The sequence below is a fragment of the Beta vulgaris genome, chromosome 4 (assembly GCF_026745355.1).
Source record: "Beta vulgaris subsp. vulgaris cultivar EL10 chromosome 4, EL10.2, whole genome shotgun sequence".
NCBI lineage: Eukaryota > Viridiplantae > Streptophyta > Magnoliopsida > Caryophyllales > Amaranthaceae > Beta > Beta vulgaris.
In genome coordinates, this window is record NC_079205.1 from 2,484,475 (window position 1) to 2,503,384 (window position 18,910).

The window sequence follows — 18,910 nt, forward strand, 5'->3', positions numbered from 1 at the left end:
GAGAGATGAGTTCATTTTAAGACAAAGGAGGAGCTCATAGATCTTGTAAAAACAAAAAGGGATACTGAAACTCAAACCAATAATCTCGAAATTCTTTTTTTTCTGAATTAGATCACGAATTTTGATTTATATTCGGTTAAAGACTTACAACATATCGTAATAATATTTGAGCATTCACAACAATAATTGAGTACTTGCTACTCATATATGTTACACATTCATTGCTTGTGTGTCATGTAAAAAATAAAGGACTTGTATTGGATATTCACAAAAGATAGAATTAGGAAGGAGGGTTAGAGAGTGTGTGAATGATAGTTTTATGCCATGGATCAGAGAGGTGTTGCACAAGATTCTCAATTGGACCAGTGTGTGTTACATGAGCTTGCACAAATAAGCCTAGCATTGCTATCATCGCCAGTCGTCCTGAAATACAAAATTACTCTTAATGATAGACTTAATCGCTTATTTATGTAGATAATTAGAACGAATGACTAACCATTTTTAATTTCTTTGAGCTTCCACTCATGAGCATTCTTGATGTCTTTGGCTAGACCAAGAGGATTTAGAAATGGGCCACCTGGGTACCTGTTTTTTTTTTTTATAATTAATCAATGAATTAATTGGAAAAAACTTCACGTATTACACAAATTTACATCACGATTTTGAAATGAGAATTTGTCACCCCATCTATACAAATATATTAAAAGGCGTGCGTGATAATGTATACACGTCATGTGGCACCTCTGTTACTCCATTAGAATTGTCCAATGTGTACATAAGTCATGTCAATTAGCAAAAGTAAAATTAGCTTGCTATTACCATCTCAACCAACTTTTAATCATGCTTTAAGTATCCACATTATTATATTTGTACCTTTTCAATGTTGAGTTTTCCTTAATATATTTTAATGGGACCGGGAAATTCATATCAAGTTCGAAAAACAGTACCAACCCGAAGCAACACCCAAGCCCAAATACTAGTGTTGTAGTAAAAATCGCCCTTATTGTATTGTGTAAGTCATCCTGTGTTCTACCATATAATTATCTCATGTAACAAACACCATTTACGTACACATACAAAGGATTACATGCACTTGCATGTTGAAAGATAAATCATTATTAGAATTATACTTGAGATTATGTTACATGTATCTCAATGTGTTTCTAAAATATCAATTTGTTTATGATTTTACTAATGCATAATAATGGTTTAATGTGATGCAAAAACAATGACAAATAAATGGATGAAGTATATATATTAGCTTATATTGTTTAGGATATTGGTAAAACAAAGAGAAATATTATGTAGAAGAAGAACAATACCCAGGTTCTTGGCCTTCAAAAGCTGGTTCTAGACCAAAGAAAAAAGCATTTTCTTGTGCTTGAGATCCAGGATTGATGAAGTCCATATACCTTTTAGTTTCCACAAATCTGACAAATCAAAAATAAATTAAGAAATGAGGCCATCAAGATTTCATTTGGACTCGACGAGCAATAAGTTGGTTTTTCTTCGTAGGGTATGTATTTTTTTTTTTTTGACATCACAATCGTAGGGTATGTAAGAGCAAGTGAAGCTCATCTTAGTTTTAGTTTGCTTTTTGTTTCATGTTTAGTTGTAATATCTCTAGATTGTAATTCTATTTTTAATTTAATGCAAATTTGCGCGATGTCAAAAAAAATTACATATGTAAAATTTGACATTTTATGGTTAATTTTTTTTTTTGTCCATATGTATATTGGTCAAAATTATAATTGTATACTTCTACAACAAGTATTCTTAAAGAAGATTCTTGTTACATTGCCTTAATATCATATTATAAAACTTTGCAAATGAAATTAAATTATTGATTAAAGTTAATTAGACACAAGCCATTTAAATTTTAAACCAATCTCTTAAAGGAACGATTGAACAGATTTTTTCTTTAATAAGGTATGTTGACGTCCCTTACAAGTAGGGAGAATTTGGGGATTCCTCTTGCAAGAGATGAGACTCGATCCCCATAAAATCTATACTCAGAGTTGATACGAACAAATCAACAATACTAAACTATCACTTGCTACTCTACAAGAACGAGATTAGAACCAAAGACTCTTGGGTCTAGTCCCCAATTTAGTTGTCAATCTCCCAAGGGAGACCAAAGATCAAACTCGAGATAGCAGCATAAGCGGCGGGTTGTTTAAACTTCCTAAAAACCGGCGTGTGAGAGGGTAGACTCAGGTGTTCTATGTACCGACCAAAAAAATAAAGAACGAGCCTAAAAACAATTTCGTCAGGAGCTTACCCCATTAAGATTAACTGAACAATCAACAGTGTTCTTGTACTAGCAAAGTCGAATTTGGTTGCACCAGCCTCGTACCAAACTGGCAATTTGCTGACTCCTGTAGTACGAAGCAACTGTGACATGGTGTAACAAAAAGAGTATTAGAGTCTATAATAAGCAAACGTGAAGGCTCATGCGTGCCGATGTCAATTGATGGTGTTAATTCGTATGGTTACTTTATTTACCAAAAAAAAAGAGTCTATAATAAGCGCAAAACTAATACTTCTATGATCCGAAGAAACAACAGAAAAAGTACGATTAAACTTACATCAGTGAAAAGAATGCCAGCTATGCCCGCCATAGCGAAGCGGGCATGAACCAGCTCCGCTTGCACATACCATTTCAAGCTATCTGGGTCTTCTCCTAGGCCAAGTGGGTCGAACCCATAATCTCCTGCCAAACTGAGGAACAAACCAAGCACCAAAATATTACTCTAAACTGTAATACTATAGTCAGTGAGACAAATGAATACACACTATTTTGAATTGCTGATATCCTTAACAACTCTGCACTATCAGCCCAAATTTCATTTCAACACATTACATTATACCACGATACTACCTCCGATCAATTTCACAATACATGCACCATTTTCCTCAGATATTTTACAATACATGCACAATTTTCTCTTTTGGATGTTTCGCAATATATCTACTCCTTTAAAACATAATCACATGGGTGTGAAATGCAATCACGACCCTGTCTCTCTTCACCCTTGGTTTGTGTGCCATATAGAAATAGTACATGTATTGTACAACGGAGATAGTACTATGTTAAAGATTTTAGAGATGGATTATGTTTTTAAGGTGAGAAAAAGAAGAGAAACATATCCACTTCTGTCAAAAGCCAAGGTGCGATGCTAAAACGTGTTAAAACATACATACATACTAAACTATTATTATTATTAAGTAAAACGTTATTGAATTTGTTTCAATGTATACTTCTACGATATCAAATTTTTATAATTTTTCAAATAGGCAATTCTAAATACTAATAGTCCGAACTGTAAAGTTGAAAGTGGAACAACTAATAATAAACGAATAGGGTATGTAACAGTGGCGCATCTATGAATTTTGTTCTTCAGAATTGAAAATTTAGAAACAGGAATTCTAACCTTCCATCAAGGTGGGGTGGAGGGTCAAGGCCAGGAAGCCAAGTGGGGCGTGCTTGTGCTTGAGCTTGAAACACAACTTGCCTTGTTAATCTAGCAGTAGGAGTGGCCAAAATTATAGAAGATTTGTAAAAGTTGTTCGTTAGGAAAGATGAAGAATTAAAAGAAGTATAATGTAGTGGTTGAAGGATGTTTTTTGCTGCTGTAGAAGCCATTCTTTTGCTTCAAATTGTTTCAAACTTCCTCCATCAATATTTGCCATAAGTTGCTTTACATTTTACTTGGTGGCAATTGAGATACACAGATTATGGGCCCTACTTATCTTATGGAAGTAAAAATTTTAGTTAATGACTAGCAAAAATTTGGCTGTGTCAATTAAGAGAGTAAAACATAAATGATTATGCTATGTGATTGCTCTTTGTAATCCATAATTTTACATTTTTTATATACATCGACTATTTTTTTTTTTGGAATTTTCCCCTCTATTCTGTAAATTTTTACTCACTTTTCATTTTAGTATATTTCAATGGGTAAAATACTTCACAAGTATTGAAATGTTACAACTTATGAGTTCAAAAATTGATTACTCCTTGTTTTCGCCTTTTAAAGTCAAATAGCTGCCTAAAACGCTTAACAACTTAGAAGACAATATACCTAAAGATCTATTACCATGACAAGAGTACAATTCCCCAACTTATTGTTAACACATATTCAAATCCTAGACGAAATCCTAAAATTCGGGGTGGTACTCCAATAAATACCATCTCCTCCTCAATCAAGTATTACCGTATATCAATATATGCATAACATATGACATTTTATTGCGAACCGAATTAATAATTGCGAAAAGTGAATTGAACATTAATTGAATAATGTTTTCATGTAGAATCCACTTGGCATTTAACATGGACAACGGGCCTAAAGGACCATTTCCCTGGCTCAATACGCACAATTGTGATGACAGGCATACGTCTTTGTATCTACGGGTTCGCGCTCCGTCGCCAAAAAAACAATCTAGTGGTTCGCGGCTCCATAATATCATCAATCACCTTCTGGTGAGCCTGGTCCCTTTCAGCCTTCCCTTAGCCTTTTGGAAAAAAACACTCAAGGGAGCAATACTTTCAACAGAGTTAAGGAAAGTGCCTCGGATTCCAATTCCAGGGATCGATTATGAATTCTGGAGGGGGTTCAACATTACTCCCTCATGGTACATATAACATAGGTGTACAAAGCTACCATTTAACATCTCTATAAGCAATGTCCTCAAAATTAGTTGATAACTATGTAGACTATTAACGTCATCACTCTTAGCATTGGGTCATTCACGAGTAGACATGGAAGCAGCATCCATCAGCTTCTTCCTCCTCATCTGCATTCACAATGCAAGTATGTAAGGAACAAGTGAAATTGCATGTAAACATAGAGTCATAGACATAATGCTTAATAAATGTAAAGATGTAGCCATATAGGTTAAATGGAAAACCGCTCTACCGATCATACGAGAGGAATTGTCGTGGGACGCACATCAGGAGATTTATCAAAATTCCCCTAGTCACATGTTCGTTGAATGTTTCTCCAAATACTCAGACTTGAACAAGAAGGCTAGGATATATACTGCATTTCCTAAACTCTGCTAACAAGGGGGCAGGGTGGAAACAAAAAGGATTTTAGGCATTAAAAGTTATTGCCCAGACTACTTTCTGTCACCTTCCCACAAGTATTCCTGCACCTGAACCTCTCATTTCTGACATTTATCAGAGCACCTCTTTCTATGTATATTATAAATGCTCTTCAAAACAACATTCATGGTGGTTCATGGATTTAGCAAAACAAGAAACTATAATGATTATGATGAAACATAGTAACCAGAAAAGGGGGAAGACTAGCTTAGCTATTAAGGATGGTAATACGAATCAAATATCGATTATTTCGTAGTAGATTATATTGCTCCATGCCTCCATTAGTGTGAATCCAATGACAGGTGGACATGTAAATGTCCATATATAATCAGAGCTTAGTAATGCCTCTTATATGTCATGCAGCAACCTGTACTATAACTAAAAATTAAGCCTCTCTCTTCAACTACCTCAAGTTACCATGTAAGCAAATTCCCTCAAGTAACAAATTTAAACAACAAATCTCAAAATTTCCCTTTTTCTAGGCTTTATCTCTAGCATCTCATCTTTAACAACTTAACAAAAGAGAGAGAGAGAAGGAAAGAAAAGCTATTTTTTAGCATCAATCTATTTGCGTAAGCAGTGTTCAAAGTCCAAACCCATCAGATCCAGCTTTTTAACGTTTAAAAGAGTGCACTTAGGGCTAAAACCCATATGGTACATAAGGCTATCTTTTGGCTTCTCTTAGCTAACCTATTACAACATTATCTAGCAATTAAAGCTGAAGTGCCAGCAGTTATAGTCTTCGGGGACTCCTCTGTTGATACAGGCAACAACAACGAGCTCGCCACATTCTTGAAGAGCAACTTTGAACCATATGGTCGTGATTTCTTTGGAGGTGAACCCACTGGGAGATTCTCCAATGGTCGTCTTCCATCAGACTTCATTTCCGAGGCATTTGGGCTGAAACCAATAGTTCCTGCCTTCTTAAATCCAAACTACAACATAGATGATTTTTCTACCGGAGTTTGTTTTGCATCTGCCGGTACAGGATATGATAATGCTACATCTGATATGCTAGTAAGTCTTCTAACTTAAAAAAAAAAAACAATAAAGTAATCCAGCTTTTTGGAATTATAATAAATTTGTCATAGAGTAGCTAAAATATTTGGTTCATGAATCGTTCATCTGCTTGGTGTTCGAAAATTCGGTGTTTTGGCGACAAGTTCACCAATATATGCATGAATGTCTTTGACTGCATCAAGCATTTAAGAGAGAATGCTAACTTAATTTGACAAAATCTGAACTTGCAGTCTGTTCTCCCTCTGTGGAAGGAAATAGAGTATTATAAGGAATATCAGCAGCAGTTGAGGGACTATCTAGGTGATGAGAAAGCTAACAGAATTCTTGAAGAAGCAATGTACCTAATAAGCATGGGAACCAATGATTTCCTAGAGAACTACTATCCACGAACAAGAAGACGGTTGGAATTTAGTATTGAAGAGTATCAAGATTTCCTTATAGGGATTGCTGAAGATTTCATAGTTGATCTATATAAGCTCGGAGCTCGAAAATTATCCCTTGGTGGGCTTCCTCCAATGGGATGCTTGCCTCTGGAAAGAACCACAAACATCATGTTTAAACGCCAATGCATAGAAGAATACAACCAGGTGGCTAAGGAGTTCAATATGAAATTGGCGAATTTGGTGGACAAGCTGAATCAAGATCTGAAGGGGTTACAGCTGGTGTTGTCAAACCCTTATGACATCCTCTTGGAGATGATTCAGAAACCATCTTCTTTCGGTAAGATATTTCCTTGAATTGGTAAGAACTAGCATGATAAGTGTGACGAACAGCAACAAACATTGGCAGTCACATGAAACATCATGCTATTGACCCTTTCATATACCTACCAGCATTTTGCAACTGCTAGGTGGCATCAGACCAATCATTCGGCAGTTTAAAATCTTTAACAAAACACAACACTATTACTGCCTTAAAAAGGAAAATGTATAAAATTTCAAGCTTCATGGGCCTCATGACTCACGGTCTTCCCAAAATGATCTTGCACTAAGATACAAAAATTACTTATTATTTTTCAATCAAATCTTTGCAACTTCTTTCATTAAAAATTATTTATACCCAACAGCAAAAGGCTGATAAACAAAGATGGAATGTCATTAGAGATACCTACTGACCTCTAAAATAACATTCAACACCTTTAGTTGTGTGAATGAATGGAATCAGTCAGTAATATATGATAGTAAATCTATTCACTGGGGGGTCAGTAAACTATGACTCTCTTCTTAAAAGTACAAACTTACACCTCCTATTGGGATGTTTAGAATTGAGTGACCTAAACAACCACTGGATGCACTGGTTTGAGTTATTTTTACTTTGCTACCCTCCATTTACCCCCAACAACTACCCAAGCACTATTTTGGTATTATAGTTTAAACAGGATAATTTAGATAAGTAATGGTGTTATGTTATATGAACTATTAAACATTCTCATACAAGTGTAGAAGCTAGAAAGTAAGCTAAATTTTGAAGCCTTCCACTTCCTTTTTATCTTTTTCTTTTATTTTTATTGCTGCATATTCAAGAAATTGACACATGGATGCTTGATTTCTTATTTCCAGGATTTGACTCTGCAGATGTAGCATGTTGCGCAACTGGTTATGTTGAAATGGGTTACATGTGCGATCAAGACAACCCATTCACATGTGCAGACGCTGACAAGTATGTATTCTGGGATGCTTTCCATCCTACTGAAAGAACAAATGGTCTTGTAGCCACTCATCTGATGAAAAAATGGTCAACAAAATTTCTATAATAAGGTATATGATCCCTTCTTGTTGCATTTCCTCTTACAATGCAAGAGTGCATAATATGCATCATTGCAATGCCCCGTAAGAAACGACACAATCAAAAGACAAGCAGTCACCTGAGTCCTTAGAGTACAAAGTTCTGTTGATTTAATGTTCTAGGAGAGACTGCAACTGAAACGAATTGCTACGGGAAAACAAAGAGATATACATCCAATGTATTCTTATGCTCACTTACAATTCGAAGCAAAAGAATACAAGAAGTTACAACTACTGTGCAAAATAATGAGATATTTGTCCTGATTGCAGATTGATAACATGTTCATATGCAGCTGTAGACATAATATGAGGCAGAAAAAATTAAAGACTACTGTTAATAGATTATTGCAGCAACTAGCAAAGGATGACATGCACCTTGACTTGAGGGTGCACATCACTTCGGCTCCTTTGGGAAATGCAATTTTATCAACGCAGGAAGCTCAGCTAGATCCACCTTTGATTTTCCGAGCAAAATACTTTTCAACTTGTCATCACAATTGACAATATTTTTGTTTTGTGGATCCTGCATTGCCACACTTCTTGTCAGCATCAAGGCAAACAATATGTCAATAAAAACAAATGTACTATGATAATTGGAAGAAATAATTCATCAGTTTTTCACATTTTTGCTCTCCTCCCACTTTTTATTCTTCCCTTCTTCAGCTCTTAGACACCTTAACCTAATGTGGAAAATTGAGTTCTGAAACAACATAAGATGAAGTGCATTCCAAAGCTTGAGTCACTATCACACTAAGCCACTATAAGCCACAAAGTACACAAACTCCCTATTTGTTGGAATATTAAACTCTGAAACAACGTAAGACGAAATAGGTTCCCAAGCTTGAGACACTACCACACTAAGCCACAAGGTACACAAACTGCCTATTTGTACAAGGTTTTAATGAGGTAACAACAACAAAATTGCGTGCAAAAAGTCCCATGTAAGCATCTATGATCTAGCTTTAACACTCAATACTCGTATTAGACACATGGACATGTGTCTATGGAAGATTTTCATGATCTTTTCCCTAAATAAACTGCCAAAAAGTGTTGATTTAATACGAATATATGAGATAAAATGAAGAGTCCGAGTAATATCGTCTAGCATCTCCACCCGGAATGCGATTTTAGTAATTACTCCTTCATTACCACTCTCCACTTACTACCATCTCTAGAACTGTTAACAAGATCTAATGGCAAAACACACATGCTTCAGGTGAAAATGCATACCACCAACAGTCATTACACATAAACTCATTACATTACCACAATTTACGACATCGTACCGAAACATTACGTTAATATCAAATCAAGCAACTAAAAGAGGAAATATTCTTCATAACCTGAAGATTATTTGTTTTGATGTAAGACCAAACACGCATGAAACATCCCAATCGAGAAATCTGAGATTGACCCACAAAATCTCGCAATGTTGATGGAAGATTTACTAGGTCAATCAAATTCGCAAGTTTCTTCGGATTTTCTATGAAACTCTTTTTTATTCGTGGTGGCAGCATTTTCAAACCTTCATGCCAAAAATTGATATGAATTAGTAAATTTTACTAGCTTAATATTCAATTATTTACACCATAAACAACAATTTTAAAGCTTATATGAGTGTTAAAAGATTACTTCGAAACAAACCTTCAATTTATGGAAGATACGAATTTCTGAGCTCGTCGAAAAGTTCAATTTGCGCGGAATTTTCTCCTGGAAATCCCAAATTGTGTGTGATGAATTGATGATTGAATGATTTTGGATGGAAATGTAGTTTAAGATTTTTTGTTTGCAAGTAGAAATGTATCTAAATAGAGTGTTCACAATAGATTATAAAAACTAGGGTTCTATTATCCCATATAATAGAAAAGCCAATCTCTTACCAACAACTGAAAGTATTGGAACTCAAATTTAGACATACAAAAGCAATATACTGCCTCCGTTTCATATTATTTGCAACAATTTGGCATAAAGTATAGAAATATCTAATTATTGTAAATAATATGGAACAGAGGTAGTATTATCCTTAACTATAAAGGATTGAGATAATGTTTATGCAACAACTAATTTGGATAGCACGAATGGATATAAATGGTGTAAGATTGATCATGAGACTCTTAGTCACTTAGTTTCACATGTCCTCCCATTCATCAATATTGGAATTCAAATTGTATACGACCTAAAATCCGTCATATAATGCCTTGAGATCTTGTAAAATGCCTAACGCATCTATTTCCTTGCCCTCGAGCATACAATTGTTCTATTACAATTTATAAAGTATTTGAAAGGAATGCAATTCAATTGTCTCTGAGAAAAATGCTTAGTTTAAATCATATTTACTACAAAGCTTGACATTTGTATTTGGAATGGACTGCTCGAACTATAATGGATTTTTCCTTTACTTATCTCATCAGTTCCTTCTTGTAAGTTTCCTACTTCCATTGCAGTCGGCTGACAGCCTCCTCCCTCTGGCTACTTCAAGTTAAAGTTTGATGGTTCAATTATTGGGTCCTTAGCTACTGCCAGTGTGGCTATTCACAACTTTGCTAGCCTTCTTGTGGCCGCACAAGCTAATCATTTTGGCCAAATATTAGCTCTTGTTACTGAAGCCCGATAATTAAGAAATGGATTTATTCTTGCCATTTATCAGCATATTCGATATATATATATATTGAAGGTGATAACCAAGTGATTATAAGAGTTTTTGCAAGGGCATTATGCTTGCCCTTGGCCCATCCAAACCCTCATTAATGACATTTGACAGCTAAATCGTCAGTTTAGATTCTACACCATTAAGCTAATCGGGTAGCAGATCTTCTATCAAAAAGAGATCACAGCAATTCTAGAGCCTCGCTTGACGTGGATGTTTCAAATGAACCTCCGTTGCATAAATTTGTTCTTCTTGATCCGTTAGGAGTCTCCCTTAAAAGAAGGATGTCCTAACTTTCTTCATGTACCAAAAAGAAAACAACGATTTGAACAAAAGCGAGCTGGTTGAGACAAAGAAGAAAAACTTCAATGAATTTCACTCCCGTCCGTTACAAGAGTACTTAATCTCATAAACATACAACAGATCAAGTTACAAGCACTAAAACTATAATCGATAAACAAAAAGCTCAAACCTACACATCTTCGGGATTTCTTTATCCCGAGCCACAGCAGAAGTTGAATATAGAAAACGACCAGAATCATAAAAAAGGTGCACTGTTTTCTATTCCGATTATTAAGGCAGTTCGCATGGCTACTCATCAGTGACACAACCCTTGGAAGCCGACTGCACATTTTTGATGTACTGAAAATGGAAGAATAACTATCAGCAAAATACACAGAACTCGGTGTTTAATTTGGCAAGGGTGTAAAACAATAGAGCTCGGTGTTCAATTTGGCAAGGGTGTAAAACAATGCAGGTTCATACCTTGTACAGTACTCCTCTGTTAGTCTTATATGCTGGTGCGGTCCACTTTCTCTTTCGTTCCTCCATCTCCTCGGCTGTCAATTGAAGATCCATTCTCTTTTTCTCGATGTCAATTGTGATGATGTCTCCATTCTGCACTAGACCTATAGGTCCACCATCCTAAAAATTTCGAATATTAGATGTGCATAATATCCTACCCTATGGTTAGCAATATGCTTTGTTGTTTCTGTCAATCTGTCTAGAACTTCGGTGTTAAATACACCACATAACAGAAAAAAAAAAAGAGAAGCTAATGACTAGATATATAAGTAACCAAGCATACTTGAGCTTCAGGGCAAACATGACCAATAACAAATCCATGTGAACCTCCTGAAAACCTTCCATCAGTTAGTAGAGCTACATCCTGCAACAAGCAGAAGTTTATAACTTAGTGATAAAATCAGGAAGATATCCGACTTTTTTCAACTGTATCAATGCAACAGATTACCCTTTTTGTTCTTTGGTGTTTCTAAACAGTCTTCTATCTCCCTCTGGAACAGGTAATATTTAATCATAATATCAAATTCTCCCTTTGTTCCAAGATTAGAAGCTACATATGATTAAAGGTCATTTCTCAATAACTAAGTTACTATGCCAAATTTATCCTTGACTAGGAATACTTTGACACCTTTACTACACCAAAGTAGTTTCTCTTAGGAAGTTTTATTAGTCAAAGGGTATCACTAAAAATAGTAGAGACTAAAAAATTTCATTTGATAAATATTAGAAAGTGGCCTATTATTTTAGGACAGTCTAAAAAATGTGATCTAGGAAGGAAGGAGTATTTATTACCGAAAGTCATTTCGGTCACCTGCCCACAAGGGCCACAACAGTCACAAGTGACTGTGAATGCATATGCTTTGGAGTAAAGCTCAATTTAGAAACTATATGATTGTTGGATTGGCCCGCAAAGAAATAGAACGTATTCAAAAGAGGAGCGCAAGAAGTAAAGCTCTTCCTTGTGTGACAAAAGAAGTCATCATATCATGTTTAATTCCTAAGGCGTCACGTGTGATTGATGCATATTGGTCAGTGAGATATCGCTGATCCAGATATCAACAAATGAGATTAAACCATGCCAGTAGCCTAGTCAAGGCCGAGATATAGAACTTTAGTGAAAACTCGCTTTCATTCTTGGCTCTAGAGGTGCTCCTACCTTGGGCGGAGTAAGGCAGGTTAACATGTCCGGCATTAAGCAAGCATAGTAATTAAGTTAAAATACCTTCCCAAGTCCTGCTCCCATGATAGCACTAGTTGGTGTCAGCATTTCAGGCATGCCAGGTCCACCTTTGGGCCCTTCTCCTCTAATCACTACTACTTTTCCCTGTAACGTGTTTGAAATGACAAGTGAGCCACTGAAATACAACAGAAATCTCAATTGACCAGCCACAATGCATGAAACAACTATGCCAACGAAAGACACCTTAAAACTCTGGGGATCTTCTGAAATTGCAGTAATCATAGCTTCTTCTCCTTCAAAAACAAAGGCTGGACCTGAAAGTGTAATGACATGCAGTTTCTCAATGACAATATTAGATCTTGTAACTATTAATTACAAGAATCTTGTTTGTTCAAGCCCATGAAAAAGTTTGTATAGCTAGAACAGAAAGTACCAGAAAAGTATAATCCCTCTTTTCCCGTTATTTTTGCTACAGAGCCTTCTGGAGCAAGATTCCCATACAATATCTGAATATGCCCTGTTTCTTTTATGGGGTTTGATAATGATCGAATAATTTTCTGAAACATAACATATAAAAGATAAATAAGCGAAAGCCAGCTTGAAAAATGATCCTTTTACATGATTGGTAAGTGACAAGCCAGTGAACAAGACATGCATCATACCTGGCCTTCAGCCAAGGGTGGGAAGAGTTTGGCATTTTCAGCCAGTGTTTTTCCAGTAACTAGACAAACAAGAAACACACAAGACCATAATTCATATAATATTAAATAAAAAAGGAACAAGACCAAATGAAACTCTCATGCGTGCATTAGAAGCAGATGCATGTCCGAGGGTGCCAGAAGAAATACCAGTGATGCAGTCCCCATCTAAGAATCCAAGCTCAAGAAGATAGCGAATCACTGCAGGTGTGCCACCAATCTGCATAGATTAATCAAGAAATTTTAGAACATGAAACTCACCTAATAGTTCAAGTAAAGAAGTTATCATTAGGCAACAAAGGACAGGAAGTTCTATTAAGCCATGGGCGATTTCTGTGTACCTTATGCACATCTTCCATGACGTATTTGCCACTTGGCTTAAGATCTGCAAGGAATGGAACCTGATCACTCACCTTCTGAAAGTCATCGAGAGTTAAGTTCACACCAACGGACCTACAAAGACAGAAGAAGTCTCTCAGGCATCCATTTCAATTTTCAACCATGCTGCAGAAGTTTAGAGCAGCCTCTCTCTCACCTTGCAATAGCAATAAGATGCAATACAGCGTTGGTGGACCCACCAAGAGCCATCACCACAACCATTGCATTGCGCAGAGATTTCTCCGTAATTATGTCTCGTGGTTTTAAGTCCATTTTAAGCAGATCAAGGAGATATCTTCCAGCAAGACGACATTCATCTAGCTTCAAAGGGTCTTCTGCTGGTGTTGATGAGCTTAAAGAGAGAAGAAACCATTAAAAACCGTAGAAAGATACAAAATTGACACACCCTGAAGTTTAACAATACCTGTAAGGAATAGACATTCCCATAGCCTCGATAGCTGATGCCATTGTATTTGCAGTATACATTCCACCGCAAGCTCCCGCTCCAGGACAGGAGTTACGGAGGACATCCATTCTCTGCTCATCATTGATAGCTCCAGTAACATATTCCCCATAAACCTACAGCAAAAACAGGAAAAGGTAACATAGAAGCATTGTGCTAAAAGGTGAATGTCTGTAGAGTTCAACAACAATTACAAAAGCTAACAGGAAGCATTGTGATTCAGGTCTCCATGATAGCTCCACTAACATATTCTACATACAATGTCGATCATTAATACTCATATAAAAAATTCAGATCATGCTTTTCAGGTAGATTTTGTGCATAAGAAAGTTATGAGAAATGGATAAGGAGATGACTCTGAAGACTCTAATCAATCTTTATCAAGGGCACTGTCAGGTACATGTAAACAGTGTTCTTGAACAGCAATCATTCCATAAAAACTGCTTTAGTTAAACGGGTAAACATTTGCGGCCAATTATTGTCATTAATTCAATGTACAACGAGAAGAAAAGGCGGGCTGACAAACACAGCTAATTCAAAAGAGGATATCCAGAAACAATTGACCAAGAAGGTGACAAGTTATCCTTAAATCCAGCAGACTTATCCTTAAATAAAAGAAGTCTCTCTCAAACTGTCACCATGTTCTAGACTTAGAACATTTGCAAATGCAATTAGCAAACATTAGCAAATTTATATCAGAAGCACCAGTTAAGTGAAATGGAAACAAAAGGTCATATGGAAGTATAACTACATACCTGAAACGCACTAACGATGTCTAAGGTCTGGCCTTGAAAATGACCAGGCTGCAGACAAAGTACATAAAATGAATATACAGAGGAACACAGAAAGATGCAGCCATATGAAGTCTACAATCACTAAAGCTAACCTTTATTGTACCACCATAGACCATGATGCCTGGTCTATTAAGGCGTCCCATAGCCATGATTGTACCTGGCATCTGCAAACAGCACATCCATCAGCAATGTACAGATAGTGGCCCAACTTATTGCATAATAATCTGAATTCAAATATCAATTCGTCATATATATGTTTCTGCCTCAAAGAAGAAGCACTATGGCATAGTTTTTAATAACCGAAAACAGAAACCTATAAATAATATTCCATGATTGGATATCTTTACACTAAAATAAACAATTGTTCTGGAGTTAATAGCCTGATTATAACAAAGAAATGGGACATAGTGAGTGAAGCATATAACTTTGTTAGCTTTATACACCAAATAACCTAAAAAAAAAACTAAATCCAATAAATGTCCTATCTACTAAGCCATATTTAAGCAGGCTTAAGCCAGACTACCTAACTAACTGATCCATATTGCAATATATGTATCATATATTCTTTTAGCTACATATCTGTTTTGGATCCTTCAATCCCAAATTTTATGCTTACTCAAACAATACTTGGAAAATGGACATTCAAATAGACGAATTAATTAGTAACGTCTTCAAATGTAATCATTAATGAAATATTGATTGGAGTGAATAAAAGGAAGAAGCACCAATGAAAGCACACGAAACGCCACAGAAAGTATGATAAAGAGTACGGATATTTCATGGATGTGAGCAAATTGTCTGATTTTAATTGCAACTGGGCAGAAAAACTAGACAACAATCTCATTCACTATGACCAGAAAAATAATACTCACATTTTTGTCACATCCAGGAATAGAGATATTTCCATCATACCATTGAGCAGACATAACAGTCTCAATACTATCAGCTATGAGATCTCGTGATTGCAAACTGTAACACATGCCTCTTGTACCCATAGAGATAGCATCACTAACACCAATAGTGTTAAACCTAAAACCGATCATCCCGGTCTCTTCAACTCCTTCTTTCACTGCTTCTGCTAACTTTAACAGGTGCATATTACAAGTGTTGCCTTCATACCAAACTGATGAAATACCAACTTGAGGTTTGCTCATATCTTCTTCTGAGAGTCCAACTCCATAAAGAATAGCTTGTGCGGCACCTTGGGCCTTGGGTTGAGTAATGTGAGAGCTGTACTTGTTGAGCTTGCCTGTGGATTCTGATGTCACTGCTGCAGGTGGTTCGGCTGTTGGGCTTGTGACTGCAGCAACACATTTTAAAGGGCGAAGACATTGAGGACTTGCAACTACTCGTCTAGGAACACAGGGAGATGCAAAATTCGACCCCACATTTGGGATGACAAGAGCAGTTTGCATTTTTGTTGATTCTACCTGTATAGAATAAGCAAAGGAAATTAGGAAAAGACAGAAATACTAGTTTTGTAAAGTTAGGAGAAAACTATCACTTCACAAAACCCAGATTATTACAAAAATACAAGTGAGGCTTATACTGTGAGTATGTGATGCTAAATATATACTTACGTTACAAATAAATGTATCAAAATTTAAACAACCCACAATCTTTTCATCAGAAAAACAGAACTAAATTTTTAAGTAAAACACTGCTAATAGACCAGTAAAACAGAAGAATATAACAAGAGAATCAATCAAAAATTCCTCCCTTCAAAAAAACAATAATAAAAGAAATTAAAATAACAAACAAAAAACTAGGAAAAAGGATACTACTAACATTATAAGGCTTGAAATGTATAATTCTACATTTGAGCTCCAAATCCTACTGATAAAAATTTCCCCCATAATCCAATATTTGTAAATAATGTCTAAAAAAAACTAATTAATCAACAAAAATTTCCTTTATTCACTCCATTCTCCGGATTACAAATTGAGCTAGGTAAAGAACAGTTCTATCTAGGTTAGAATACAATACAAAAGAACAAGAAAAATAAAAAAAAGTTAAGTACATCTAAATTTTTTACTTAATGAAGAAACACTAATTAAACAACACCACAATAGCTAGTTTATGATAGAGGAACACAAAAAAACCTCATAAAAAATAGAAAAAAGCGCAATATAAGAACAAAAACAATGTCATTCACAAATTGAAGAAAATAACACAATCAACTAGCAAATTCATAACCTGGGTAATGCTAGAAATGCGCAAAAGATCGAAACTTTGAAGAGTTCAAACAACAAGGATAATGCAATACAGTGAAAATAAGCAACTAAAAAGTGATTATAAATGAGAGAATAAGTTACCTTTTTTTAGCAGTTGTTGAACTTCAATTACAGGGAATGAAAGAAGAGGAAATTTTAAGGTTATGTGTGTGTTTTTTCTGTGGGAAGTTAAACAAATATGGCGAACACACGCACACACAGAATTATAGAGTGAGTGAAGTGAGTGAGGGCTGCTGCGCAGGTGTGCTACTGGGATAGTGGGATTGAAGAAGCCAAATAATTAAAGCAAGAGGGTAGGAATCTTATACCCCACTTTTGGTGTTGGGCTTTGGAGTTTATGATTGATGTAACAATGCGTAGATGGTACACACGTTAATGGTTAACATTGTATGTTAACAGTTAATATAGTATTTGCGAGTTATGTACTTATATGAGCAAAGAAGTAATTGAAGTTTGCTCAATTGGTGAGTTTTTCCATCTTCCCAAGTAAAGTCTAGGGTTGAATTCTTAGTTTCTAACCTCAAGCATTTATTTGGGATTTAGGAAAGGGAGATGGTGGTTGGGAGGTTGTAATGGACTCCGTCGCTCAAATTTGAACCCTAGATCTTGCGAGGGAAGATGGAAAAACTCATCATTTGAGTCAACCCCAATTCCTATTTATGTACTTATATGAGCAAGAAGTAATTGGGGTTTGCTCAATTGGTAAGTTTTTTCATTTTTCCGAGTAAAATATAAAGTTGAATTCTTAGTTTCTTACCTCAAGCATTTATTTGGGATTTAGAAAGGGATGATGGTGGTTGGGAGGTTGTGAATGGCTGGCTTGTAATAAGCTTCGGATGGGAGTCATATGTTAGGATAGCCTAGAAGATTTCTTCTTATTTAATTAAAAAAAAATATGTTGAGCAAGATATTGGATTATGTACTTGTACTATTTAACAATTTGAAAGATTCTTGAGTTATATCTATTTAAGTTAATCTTCGGCTTAAAGTTATGAAACTTGCAATCGAAGATACTTTGGTATTATGAGTACAAATGTAGATGATACAATAAAGATCAAGTTGTTGGTACAAAAGTACAAATAGGTTATGTTGGATGAGTTAATTCCTTTGATTTTTGGTCTGGTAATTTTAGAAAGTGAAAGTATTGGGTCAGATCGTCTGACCCAATATGTTTTATCGGACGAAACCGCGACAACGGTACTGCTGTTCCTTCTTCATCTTCTTCCTCCGCCGCCGTCGCCGCCGCGCCGTTGGACAGCACTTGAAAACATTCTAGAGGTAAAAAAAAACACGAGTATAACTATCTTTGAGAGGCCATGGAGATGTTGTCAATAACAAGGGAGAAGAAAACCTTAGCGTTAGAAAAAGATCGAGCCATTGAATGTATATAGTTTTGTTATACTTTTTTTTTTATCTAACAAAGAAGAAAGAAATCAGCTAAGAGGAATGAAGAAGAAGGGGAAAGTGAGAGGAAAGCAGAGGTTAGTGTTTTTTTTTTAATATTAGTTAGTTGTTAAATGAAAGAATAATAAAACTAAGAATCCCAAGTTACTTTCATTTAGACCTAACTTACTTTCATTTAGACCTAAGTTACTTTCAGTCAGACCTAAGTTACTTTCAGTTAGGGCATGTTCTCTTCGGCATAAAACAGCTGAACTGAACTGAACTGAACTGAACTTATCAAAGCTGAACTGAACTGAACTGAACTTATCGGAGCTGAACTGAACTGAACTGAACTTATCAGAGCTGAACTGAACTGAACTGAACTGAACTGAACTGAACTGAATTGAATTGAATT

The 18,910-nt window shown here is 35.7% G+C and overlaps 4 protein-coding genes across 5 annotated transcripts; 1 reads left to right on the forward strand and 3 right to left on the reverse strand.

The window, feature by feature from the left end:
• Positions 1-80: 80 nt before the first annotated feature.
• On the reverse strand, positions 81-3,697 carry LOC104891741 (photosystem I chlorophyll a/b-binding protein 5, chloroplastic). The gene is made up of 6 exons (XM_010677488.4): positions 3,435-3,697; positions 2,589-2,721; positions 2,282-2,394; positions 1,323-1,430; positions 497-585; positions 81-423 (listed from the first exon to the last, which is right to left on the reverse strand). Exons 1-6 carry the CDS (start codon positions 3,644-3,646, stop codon positions 281-283), a joined length of 798 nt encoding a protein of 265 aa, XP_010675790.1. The 5' UTR covers positions 3,647-3,697; the 3' UTR covers positions 81-280.
• A 532-nt stretch (positions 3,698-4,229) lies between these two features.
• Positions 4,230-9,800, reverse strand: LOC104891739 (upstream activation factor subunit UAF30). 2 transcript variants are annotated; one of them, XM_010677487.4, is made up of 4 exons: positions 9,547-9,800; positions 9,258-9,439; positions 8,290-8,437; positions 4,230-4,800 (listed from the first exon to the last, which is right to left on the reverse strand). In XM_010677487.4, the coding sequence occupies exons 2-3, from the start codon at positions 9,429-9,431 to the stop codon at positions 8,309-8,311; spliced, it is 303 nt and encodes a 100-aa protein (XP_010675789.1). In that variant the 5' UTR covers positions 9,432-9,439; positions 9,547-9,800; the 3' UTR covers positions 4,230-4,800; positions 8,290-8,308. The 2 variants fall into 2 exon arrangements, with proteins under 2 accessions (XP_010675789.1, XP_010675787.1); XM_010677485.3 differs by having other exon boundaries at positions 9,559-9,798.
• LOC104891738 (GDSL esterase/lipase At4g26790) lies at positions 5,213-8,148 on the forward strand. The gene is made up of 3 exons (XM_010677484.3): positions 5,213-6,127; positions 6,361-6,850; positions 7,690-8,148. The coding sequence occupies exons 1-3, from the start codon at positions 5,762-5,764 to the stop codon at positions 7,881-7,883; spliced, it is 1,050 nt and encodes a 349-aa protein (XP_010675786.1). The 5' UTR covers positions 5,213-5,761; the 3' UTR covers positions 7,884-8,148.
• Positions 9,801-10,905: 1,105 nt separating the features above from the next.
• Positions 10,906-17,384, reverse strand: LOC104891737 (dihydroxy-acid dehydratase, chloroplastic). The gene is made up of 15 exons (XM_057393837.1): positions 17,194-17,384; positions 15,751-16,308; positions 14,971-15,042; positions 14,840-14,887; positions 14,046-14,200; positions 13,779-13,973; positions 13,585-13,696; positions 13,394-13,463; positions 13,208-13,266; positions 12,979-13,102; positions 12,789-12,859; positions 12,588-12,689; positions 11,649-11,729; positions 11,327-11,485; positions 10,906-11,203 (listed from the first exon to the last, which is right to left on the reverse strand). The coding sequence occupies exons 2-15, from the start codon at positions 16,291-16,293 to the stop codon at positions 11,153-11,155; spliced, it is 1,842 nt and encodes a 613-aa protein (XP_057249820.1). The 5' UTR covers positions 16,294-16,308; positions 17,194-17,384; the 3' UTR covers positions 10,906-11,152.
• Positions 17,385-18,910: the final 1,526 nt, after the last annotated feature.

Excerpts from the sequence above, each read along its gene's own strand:
- LOC104891737 (XM_057393837.1), bottom strand. The coding sequence starts at position 16,293 with ATGCAAACTGCTCTTGTCATCCCAAATGTGGGGTCGAATTTTGCATCT. Across the intron at positions 11,730-12,587 it reads TGGGAGCAGGACTTGGGAAG|GATGTAGCTCTACTAACTGA; the intron begins GTATTTTAACTT and ends TGCTTGTTGCAG. Across the intron at positions 11,486-11,648 it reads ATGTTTGCCCTGAAGCTCAA|GATGGTGGACCTATAGGTCT; the intron begins GTATGCTTGGTT and ends CGAAATTTTTAG.
- LOC104891738 (XM_010677484.3), top strand. The coding sequence starts at position 5,762 with ATGGTACATAAGGCTATCTTTTGGCTTCTCTTAGCTAACCTATTACAA. Across the intron at positions 6,128-6,360 it reads ATGCTACATCTGATATGCTA|TCTGTTCTCCCTCTGTGGAA; the intron begins GTAAGTCTTCTA and ends CTGAACTTGCAG. Across the intron at positions 6,851-7,689 it reads TCAGAAACCATCTTCTTTCG|GATTTGACTCTGCAGATGTA; the intron begins GTAAGATATTTC and ends TCTTATTTCCAG.
- LOC104891739 (XM_010677487.4), bottom strand. The coding sequence starts at position 9,431 with ATGCTGCCACCACGAATAAAAAAGAGTTTCATAGAAAATCCGAAGAAA. Across the intron at positions 8,438-9,257 it reads TCAAAACAAATAATCTTCAG|GATCCACAAAACAAAAATAT; the intron begins GTTATGAAGAAT and ends GTGGCAATGCAG.
- LOC104891741 (XM_010677488.4), bottom strand. The coding sequence starts at position 3,646 with ATGGCTTCTACAGCAGCAAAAAACATCCTTCAACCACTACATTATACT. Across the intron at positions 2,722-3,434 it reads CCACCCCACCTTGATGGAAG|TTTGGCAGGAGATTATGGGT; the intron begins GTTAGAATTCCT and ends TTTGTTCCTCAG. Across the intron at positions 586-1,322 it reads TTTGAAGGCCAAGAACCTGG|GTACCCAGGTGGCCCATTTC; the intron begins GTATTGTTCTTC and ends AAAAAAAAACAG.